Source organism: Arachis duranensis, chromosome 6 (assembly GCF_000817695.3).
Source record: "Arachis duranensis cultivar V14167 chromosome 6, aradu.V14167.gnm2.J7QH, whole genome shotgun sequence".
In the NCBI taxonomy this organism is placed as follows: domain Eukaryota; kingdom Viridiplantae; phylum Streptophyta; class Magnoliopsida; order Fabales; family Fabaceae; genus Arachis; species Arachis duranensis.
The window spans coordinates 105,672,586-105,683,125 of record NC_029777.3 but is presented as its reverse complement, the minus strand read 5'-3'; the positions used below and the strand labels follow the sequence as shown (position 1 = coordinate 105,683,125).

Sequence of the window (10,540 nt, the reverse complement as noted above, 5' to 3'; positions counted from 1 at the left end):
ATCTTTTATAATAAAGATAAAAATTAAAATTTTTATGAAAAATTTTTTTGATATAAATGATTTTTTTAAATTAATTTTAGTTAAAATAATATTAAAATATACAATTATTTTTTTATTAAAACTTTCAGTTTTAATATGGCACTTTTAATTTTTTTATTTTCGGCCCCCTCTTTATAAGATTTCTGGATCCGCCATTGTCTTTAGATCTAGAATTCTAATACGATGTCATGATACCACTCATTCCAAAAGTTTCAGCTGATAAAAAAAGGTAACACTAATAATTATATCTCTAATACTCTTCTAAACTTCCATTGTGCACATCGTACAAATATTCCAGCTCCTCGTACTTTCTCTTTTATTATATATGAATCAGCATTACTCTAGTTCATTTGAGAGTTCAGCGTTTTGCGCAGGCAGTTAAATTATTGGTAAGGTGTCCCTATATGACCTTGAATTACAAGAATTCGTTGAATCAAACAGCACTAGACTTGGCTGGTTCTTCAGAGATTAAGAGAATATTATGTGAGGCGGGAACAAAACCTGGCGCATCAATTGAATCTCTCAACTACAAAGAAAAAGCGTCAAAGATGGCTTCACGAGATCCAAGGTCGAATTTCATAACTCGCCTGAAATGGAATATGTCCGGCGAACGGCGCGACGCATACCTGGTAGTTATGGTTCTTGTTATAACGGCCATCTATCAAACGGCTCTGAGCCCGCCAGGTGGACTCTATCAGGCAGACGCAGACTCCTCCTCTGCCGCCACCACCACCACCACCACTTCATTATCCCTGAATTCAACCGTTGTTGCTTTTCTCGAACCACGAAAAAGAGGGGAATCAGTCTTGCCTGCCTTTGATTTCATTCTTATACAAATCCTGAACTCTCTCACACTTTTGTGGACAATATTACAGAGTTTTATTCTGGTGCCAGGAGGGTACATGGCCTTACAACTCTCGGTCTCTCTCACTTTATTTGTCGCTAGTTATATAATCTCTATCCTTTCTATATCCCCCACCTTCGCCATGAAAGTTTTCGCTCTGATTTGCTTTCTTGCACCCATAACTGTCTGCGCGCTGGTTATTGTCGCAAAAGTCGTCGTTTTCAAGGCAAATTATGAACTCCAGTTTCATCGGAAGCTTCGAGACTGTTGGACTTTACTTCGTATATTCGAGTTTTATGCTATCGATCTAATGACTTGACCACAGGGGGCCTAGAGTTCTCTTTCATTCTATTATTGTTAACGCAATCTGATTTTTTTTATCAGTGTTTTTTTTTTTAATTTTGATTTTGTTGTAATAAGTTATGGTGGTTATGTGTTATACTTTATTTAATGGTGCCAGATATTTCTCAAAGCTCAATCTCAGTTCATTGTATGTGTGCGGTGTGCCTGAATCGCAGAAATCAGATTCAGAAAGATTGCAATTGATTGAGTAACTATTGTGTTGGGAATCACCGAAGGATTATCCATTGTTGCTCACTTCAAATCAAGCAAGAAGGTTAGGAATTGAAGAATCTAGATCGAAACAAAGATGATGATTCCACAATCTGCATCTGAGAGCTGAGGAGTATATATATACATGCACTTTGATTACATCACTAGCAACTAAAAAAATCTTTCTCTCAACTAATAACCAACTTAACCAACAACTACCTAGTAAGTAATAACAATTGTCAACCCAATTTCGCTAAGTAACCAATAAGAATCTAACCAACAATAAGTCAATAAATATTTTTGAACTGTATTCTATATTAATTAATTGTCAATAATTAATAATTATTTAATTTTTTTAAATATAAAATTAATTATTATTAATTACAGTTGTTTAAAGTTAATTGGCTATGAAATTATTTATTTATATTTTTCTTTGTCAACCACTTGGCTAACTGAATATGCCAGCCTAAACCCTACACCCTAAATCTTAAACCCTATTTTTATTAAAATTTGTTCAGTATTTAATCAGCAATAGAAAAGTGAGTAATTTTATACTATTGGATTAAATTTCACACCATTAAAAATACCAATAATAACTAATTGATAATTACAAATTACAAAATTTACTAGTCTCCTACCACTCCTCTAAGTATTAACCTTTCCTATTTCTAATAACAAGCTAAACTCACTTCAACAACAAAATTTATCACATTTAGTTCTAATTTTTTAGTGTCAATAATATAAACCTCATTATATATTTTATTTAATTTTTTTAATAATTGATACTACCCACCAAATAATAAACTAACCTCATAATTTGGAATGTATCGAAAAAGTTGGACACAAAATTTAAATAGTCAAAGTCTATCAACAAAACAACTTCTCCACAAACGGAACTCACTTCTTCACCAAAAGAATTACAGAATACTCCAACAAATCAGTAATTTATTCATCTATATAACCAACCACTCACATTTAGAGAAGAACAAGTTCTATTTTACCTTACTTAAAATATTTAATTAACATCTTTATTAAGCCTTTTACTGATTTGAACATCGAAATATTTTCTACAGATATATTTGCTACAATATTCAAGCCAAGCCGACTTAAAGCACTTCGGAACAAGTGACATATTGCTCGAAAAGAATCGTTATAGCTTGAGAGCTTCTTACAGAACAGAACAATAAAAATAATATAATTTTTGTAATTATTAAAAATATCTAACAATTATATAATTATTACTAAAGATTTTTAGTAATAAATCATAAAATAATTAAGATTTAATTATTAATAAATATATTTGTGATTATTTTTTATTATCACTAAATACAAATTGAATAACCACTAAAAATAATTTTCTATATGCGGTTGGTCGAATACTTTATAACATACCCAAATCAAACAGGATCTTAATACTATAGTAAAGAGGGTTTTGAATTGAGGGCTGTTCTTATTTTACCGAAGGCTTTGAATTGGCCCTCCATCTTATTATTAACCGAGATTAAAAAAAATTATAAGATAATATTTTTTATTAATATTAGTTAATATTTTAGAATTTTTAAGTCAATATTTTATTTTTATAATCAATTCTACTCAATTTTCTTAATTTTAAAAAATAAGATATCACTTATTATGTGTCATATTATTATTGGTGAAAATAAGTTAGTTCATTATATGATTAAATTTAACTCTTCATTTAATATAAATTTTGATAACTTAACTAATCATTATGTATGATATAATTTTTTGCAATTTATAAAAACATCAAAAAAAATCTTATTTTATACCTTTTTTTCTTTGTTTTTTCTTTTTTCTCAAACCACACAAGTATTAATCGTTTTCAATTATAAAAAATATCTCAAAAGATAAAAATAAATAAATAAAAAATCAAAAAAACACCAAACATTTTTTAAATTTTACAAATAAAATTGATTGAAATTAAAAGTTATGATAATTTTGAAAATAATTATATACATTTAAAATAAAAAAATTTGTTGGCATCAATCGAGGCAGCGGCGCAACCGTGGGAATCAGAACCGCAGTGTGAATGGGAGTGAGAGAGAAAAGAGAGCGGAGGTGCAGTTATTTTTTTAATTTTACTGTGTGTGAAAATAAAAAGTAAAACTGTAAAACTAGAGTTTTATTTTTTTTTTTTTTGGTTTCCCACGGTATCTCCCAACTCGGCAGGCCAAGGACTAATCCGCCGCGGTACTGAACTCCATTTAAGGGTTTGTCGCTGGTACTAGAGTTTGATTTGAATAAGGGTGTGGGTTGATTTTTTGTGTTATTGGACTTTTTTGCTGCCTTACATTATAGTTAAACAAAAAGAAACATTCAAATTTTAACAAAAACATATCTATCTCACGTTTATCTAAATATCCGTCTCCAATCTGCAACAAAAAATGCATGTAATCAGACTCTCGTGGGTAGCACCACGGCAACGCAAGACGATGTGTGCGACAGTGGTCTGGGTCAGTGACCCACGTGCTGGATATCAGAGAGCAGAGTGTTTACGGTGTGGTTTGGTACGGTTTTAAAAAAAAAAATCATTCGATCCGAACGCTTAATTTATGTGCGGTGCGGTTTAGATTGGATAAATTTTTTTGAAATTCAATCCGATCCGATCCGATTATAAGCGGTTTGGATCGGTTTGGATTTGCGACTTTTTAAATTAAAAAAATTATACATATAACAAGTTTCAATATCAAATTTTAAATAACCAACAATGACATAACAAGTCTTAACAATATTTAAAAAGTCAATAATAACATAACAATAGAAATAAAATTATAGATGAGTTAAAATAAATGAATAAATAATATTTTGAATATAAAATATTTATTAAATAATAATAATACATGAATAATAGAAAAATGTATAACAAATTGAACAAGTATAATTGTAAATATAATAATAAAATAATAATATTATAACACATTATGCGGTTTGAATTGGATTGGATCGACTATGAAAAAATAAATCTAAAATTTGATCCAATCAAACGATTTGTAAAAAATAGAATTAAATCAAATCCGAATTAATGTAATTTTATCAATTTTTAATTTAGATTGGATAAACTGTTTACTTTAGATCGATTGCTACAAGGGAGTGCACAGATTGTGACTTCGCAAGAAGAGCTTAGACCTCGATAGGCATAAGCGATGCGGTGTGAGAGAATTCCGTTGAGAACTGTGGCGCGATAAGAAGGAGGCGAATCACAAGGAGAAGAGGAGCAGCAATGTGGCATTAGAAGAGGAGAAGAATGACGTTGCGTGTTTTCTTATGAAACGACATTTTTTGAACGCATATTTAAATTTTAAAATTTTTTAAATTAGATTTTTTTATTTTTAAAAAGTTGTTTAAGTTAACTAAAACATGCAGTGAGACTTGATTTGATAAAAATTTTCAGAGAGAAGCTTGTCAAAAGCAAAATCACCTCATTTTGTATTTAGTAAATTAAAAACTTATGTACTTATACTTGTAATTTTTAAAAGTATAAAAAATTTTTAAAGTTGATTTAATTTATACTTATCAAAATTAAAAAGTCTAATATAATCTAATATAATAATAAATATCTAAAATTATCCTTATCAATTATTAGCACTTAAAAAAGTAATTATTCTTTATTATATATATATGTATATTTATTATGGTCCTTTTAATTTTTAAAAACTATTTTACCAAACATTTATGGTTATCAAAGTAATTTTTTTAGCTTGATTTTACCAAATGCAGGTCGCAGTTTTTGAAAAGTTGGTTTTTAAAAGACAGCTTTCATAAGTTATTTTTGAAAAGTAAAAATTTTACCAAATTAAGGTTTAGTTTAGTAAAGTTTTTTATTTTTTAAAAATAGTTTATAAAAATTAACTTTTAAAAGATGACTTCTTAAAAGTTGTAGCATTTATATTTGGTAAATCAAATTAAAAATAGCTTTCAATAAACATAAGTAATATCAATTGCGTTTGGCAAAATAACTTTTAAAATTTAAAAATACTATAATAGAAATAAATATAAATATTAAATTTGAAAATTAGTTAAGATATGAAGTTATATTAGACTTTTAAATTTTGAAAAGTACAAGTCAATTTTGAAAAGTTCTATCTTAGATGCTTTCAAAAGTATCCCAATCTTTTAAAAACTGCAAGTACAAACACATAATTTTTTTATTTACCAAACACAAAATAATGAGTTTGAACCTTTAAAAAGCACAGCATTTTTAAATTTTAACTATTGATAATGAATAATGAATCTCTAATAAATAAAACATATTTCTAGTATTTTTTGTTAATTTCATCAAATTCTTTTAGTAATTTTTTATTTAATAGTAAAAATTAACAAAATAAAAATTAATTAATGATTTTTTAAAATAAAAAGCATACTTAATTATAATTAACAAAATAAAAATAAAAATAATTGAATTAAATGAGATGTTGGGAGTACTTTGGTTAAAGGATTATATTCTCCCATTTGCAATTCTAATTGAATTGTTGGAGGGAAAAAAATGCCCTACAAATAGGTTTAATATTAGAATTTAACTGAAAGCGTTTTAAGGATATATTCCTATTCCTAATTCGTAATTTCCTGTACTGAAGTGATCAAGTGTATTATATATAGATCATGCAACGAACTAAATAACATGAATTTTTCATAAATAATTATATTGCCTTTCTCATTCTTATTCTTATTCATCTCATGGCTTTGGCCTTGTTTATCTTCTTCACTCTTCTCCTTCATTCTTCTTCCGCCAAATCTCCTTCTTCCTCTGAAAGTCCCTCCGAGGTTTCAATTTAATCCATTATTTTTCTCTTTCTTTCTTTATATATAAATGCGTAATCTTACTTCTTATTAATAATAAGGTAGTTAATTGATACTGAAAACATGTTACTTCTGATAATATACGTGATGCTATGATTGATCCTTATCTTCAGCCATTGTAGGGACTTTTGCGTTACGAAGGCTATTACTATAATTGTGATTAGGGTTTTAAATTCCAATATTATACACTTTTGGATGCGACTTTTTCTCATACACTGCATAATGTGCGATGGTTTGTATCTGATTACCCTGCCATTTATTGTAACTTGAAATGGATTGGATTCATTGCCACCTTTGTTATTTGTTGTAACTTATTGCGGATTTGTTCCTTGAAAGTTCTGAATTAGCAGTTACGAATTTCAGTCTTGTTGTGTGAATTAGAGTTGTGGTGACTGCAACTACAAAATTATTGTGTCACATCACTCAATATTGTTAGCTGCTATGCTCTATTTAGCATACACATAGCATAATTATAAAGCCTTCATTGTTACTTTATAAAATCTAATGTAAGATTAATTTGATGTTAGCATATATTGTATATAGGTGCTGGTAACATATGGAAGTGTTCTGAAGCTGATGCATGAGAAGACAAAATGCCGTTTGCATTCTCAAGACGTTCCATATGGTTCTGGCAGTGGACAACAATCGGTTACTGGTATCCCCACTGTCGATGATTCCAATAGCTACTGGGTTAGTATAGCTTCTTTCTTTTATGTTTTTATTTATTAAAATTGAATTATAATATCTAATTTAACCTTTTTCTGATAGTGGCTAATCCAACCTTTTAAGACTCTGTACAGAGAGTCTGTTCATGTAAAAAAAATTCTGAATGGTACTTGTATGGCAATTTCTTGTTTTCTATTGAACACCTAATAACCTCTTTTGTTGGTAGACATATGCATTGAAACTTAATGGTCATAATAACATTTTTTCTAAGCTAAGATTCTTCATTGCTAAATAACATGATGGAATAGTAGTTGTGGTAGTTCTCAAAAATTACATGGCATTAACATTTTGTTGCAGATTGTTAAGCCTGAAAAAGGGAGTCCTGTCAAACAAGGTGATACCATTAAAAGTGGAACAATTATTAGATTGCAGCACTTGGGAACAAGAAAATGGCTTCACAGCCATATGCATGCTTCCCCAATTTCAAACAATCTTGAGGTTAGTTGTTCATTAATTACACTCTTCCTTTGGTATTCTCATAAGGAGTCTATTAATACTTCTATTACTTTTATAAATTAATGTATTCAGACATAATTTATATCTTGATATATTGAGTTATAAATAAATATACCAGAAACGTTAAAATGGCTTATTTATGGAATAGAAGGAGTGATTATTATCTAAATAGTTTTCATCATTGATGCAATTTGCAAAGGAACAAGTCTCTTTTAATTTATTTTCTAATATTTTTCAAGTGGAACTGCACATATAGGTGAGTTGCTATGGAGACGATTCTGAATCGGACAAAGGAGACAATTGGAAGTGAGACATTAAATTTTATCTTTGTGAGAATATTTAGATCTCAACATTCTCTAAGATGCTTCATAAATTATAAGTATTTCACTTTTTTTCCTTTAGGCTTCTAATAGAAGGAAGTGGGAAGAATTGGAAACAAGATCAGAAGATTCGGCTTCAACATTTGGAAACTGGAGGCTATCTACATAGTCATGATATGACATACTCATCAAGAATTGTTGGGGGACACCATGAGGTAACAGTAATTAAGAATGTTTTTTTCTATGAAAAATTTTTTTTATTAGTGCACTCAGACATGCTTTCATAATTATCCTATGGTATTGCTTCTACTTAACAAAGTAGTTATTCGCTTAACACTAAAATGAAACACTCTAATCTTTTCAATACTAGTGTAATTATAAATTGTCGAGGGACTACTTTGTCAACAAATTAATCTTATGCTGGTTAAATGGAAAGTTAATTTAAATGTGAAGCACTTGGGACTTGTATATTTAGTTCAACAACAAAATGTTATGCTCCCTTTTCTTGGTTTTTGAGACATGAAAATGTTGTGCTCTTTGTTTTTGGTATAAGGCTTGCTCTTTATTAAGTTTAGCTTTTATACCAAAAAAAAAAAAGTTTAGCTTTGACTTATGAAGAACAGGAAATGTTATATTATGATCATGAGATTCAAAAGCCCAATATCTTAATTAGTAATTGTAGGGTTAGGTAAAATAATCCAATTAGTAGGATAAGGGTTAGTTATAATATAAATCACTATATAGTATAGTACATTAGTAATTGTATGCATCATGAAGTAAAGGTTTGAGTTTCCTTGTTCTGTTTTCTAAGTAGTGTAGAAATCCAATTTTGTGTTCCTTTGATTTCCAATTTTGTACCCCAATTTTGATAGAAAATCACATTTTTATGATTGAATTTCCACAAACACAACATGTTAATGGGCCATTTCTTTGATGTCCAATTTAACATAGTTTTAGAAGAAAATTTACAACTTATATATATATTTCTCTTAAATGAGCTTTAAAGTGTTGGAATTGGATTATGATCATAATTATGATTTACTTTATTTGATTAGGTTTGTGGTGTTGGTGAGAAGAATGCTAACAACATTTGGTTGGCAGCAGAAGGTATTTAACTTCCAATAACTGAAACCAAAAAGAGAGATAGTTGATTTATTTCAATGCATTCTACTATGTACTAATTTAAGAGTAACACAAAATTTGGAGTTTGCACATTCTCTAAAATCAATTATAGATGTAGATGAGTAGAATAATTCATAAGCATATTTTTGAGGAGGATCTTCTGCAACATCTTCAGTTTCTTATGTAGATTTTATTTATTAATAACTCTTATGGCAGGACTAAGATGGGAATATGACAGAAATGAATTTTTTTTAAAGGAAGTTTAATTCCATCACTTCACAATTCAGATTCAGCTCCTGTTAATAAAGTGAACCATTAATTTTCAATTATATTTCTTTCAGTTTGAATGTTGATAATTTAAATAATTAAAAATATAAATTAACTTCATATTCATTAAAGAAAATTGGATTAATTTAATAAAATTATACAAAATAGATAGTTTATGCATTCGGTAATTTTATTAAACTACTCAACCTTTCATGAGTATTGAATAATGTATATTTTCATGAATACAATTGTCTGACATCTTAATTTTTTTATAGTAAAAAATAATAATTTTCACTTTTAAAAGAGATAATTCTCCCTAACTAGGAGAGTATTCTCTTTTTCCTTTTCTTTTCCTTTTTCTGATAAAGCTAGAGCCAGTGTCACTTGACTAATTAACAGAGAGAAGTGCCAACTATTCCAAGTTGATGATTAAGGTTACCATTCTTCATTATTGATAGCTAGGGATTAAAATTCTCATATATTTGTTAAGATAAATAGTAGTATCAAAGGATAAATTGTTAGCTAGTACATTAAATACTAATTATAACAACATAATATGTAAATATGAAAATGACAACAAAAACCTGCAAATGTGAGCTTTTATAGAAATATCTAAAAATTGAAATGACGACAAAAATTTAATTTGAGAGTGTGGATTGTATCCCCAACCTAGCAAATGCCCATGCTCCAAAATGTATTATAACTAATAAATATATAAACTCAAAAAATAGTGTTATAGAAAGCTAATGAAAAAAATAATATTCAAAGGAGTGAGAGTAAGATTTTTTTTTTTTTTCAACAAAAACCTTCCCAACCAACTATTAACTTAAAAATTAATGATAAAAGATTAATCTAATTATTTTCCCTAATATATATATAAAACAAGTTTAATCACCCGTGCCATGCACGTAATAATATTGAAATTATAATTTTAAGTTGTTATGTTAAATTTCATTTTAATTATAATAATTTAATTAATAAAAAAATAACTTGTATGCGTTATTTTTCTTTTCTTAATATAGTATCAATCGTATTAACTATAAAATAGTTATTTAATCTACTTTTTTCAATAAATCAGGCATATATACTCAATATGACCATAAATAATTTAGTAATACTTAAATCTACCAACAAAGTTTTATATGTTAGTTTATTGTGAAGTAAGAAAACATCAAAATCAGCTCAAAATAAAGAATAAATTAATAGAGAATTTTAATGCAGAAAGTTTTGTAATAAACAATAAATAATTTAAACCTACCGAATAACAATTCAATGCTATCCTTTGATACCTGCAAAATATATACATGAAACAACACCGTATCAATGTTTGTATATAAAATTATATGATTAACGTAATTATAAAATTGTTTGTCAAGAGAATAAAATTATACGAATTTTG

The 10,540-nt window shown here is 28.0% G+C and overlaps 3 protein-coding genes across 3 annotated transcripts in view; 2 read left to right on the top strand and 1 right to left on the bottom strand.

The window, feature by feature from the left end:
- The window catches only part of LOC107495415 (ankyrin repeat-containing protein BDA1-like), a 3,276-nt gene extending 1,915 nt beyond the window's left edge, over positions 1-1,361 (top strand). Inside the window, exon 2 of the mRNA XM_052263423.1 lies at positions 414-1,361. Within this exon, the coding sequence (XP_052119383.1) occupies positions 414-1,202 (789 nt within the window). The 3' untranslated portion in view covers positions 1,203-1,361. The remainder of the gene's footprint in view (positions 1-413) is intronic.
- Positions 1,362-6,108: 4,747 nt separating this feature from the next.
- LOC107495434 (stromal cell-derived factor 2-like protein) lies at positions 6,109-8,966 on the top strand. The gene is made up of 6 exons (XM_016116583.3): positions 6,109-6,214; positions 6,794-6,940; positions 7,274-7,414; positions 7,689-7,738; positions 7,835-7,967; positions 8,808-8,966. The coding sequence occupies exons 1-6, from the start codon at positions 6,128-6,130 to the stop codon at positions 8,865-8,867; spliced, it is 618 nt and encodes a 205-aa protein (XP_015972069.1). The 5' UTR covers positions 6,109-6,127; the 3' UTR covers positions 8,868-8,966.
- A 1,450-nt stretch (positions 8,967-10,416) lies between these two features.
- Positions 10,417-10,540, bottom strand: part of LOC110273069 (ATP-dependent DNA helicase PIF1-like) — a 984-nt gene continuing 860 nt past the window's right edge. The window contains exon 2 of the mRNA XM_021125933.1: positions 10,417-10,430. Within this exon, the coding sequence (XP_020981592.1) occupies positions 10,417-10,430 (14 nt within the window). The remainder of the gene's footprint in view (positions 10,431-10,540) is intronic.

Bases quoted from the DNA above. Each gene is read 5' to 3' on its own strand.
- LOC107495434 (XM_016116583.3), top strand. From the start codon at position 6,128: ATGGCTTTGGCCTTGTTTATCTTCTTCACTCTTCTCCTTCATTCTTCT. The intron at 6,215-6,793 runs GTTTCAATTTAA...TATTGTATATAG, and splicing joins CCTCTGAAAGTCCCTCCGAG to GTGCTGGTAACATATGGAAG. The intron at 7,415-7,688 runs GTTAGTTGTTCA...CTGCACATATAG, and splicing joins CAATTTCAAACAATCTTGAG to GTGAGTTGCTATGGAGACGA.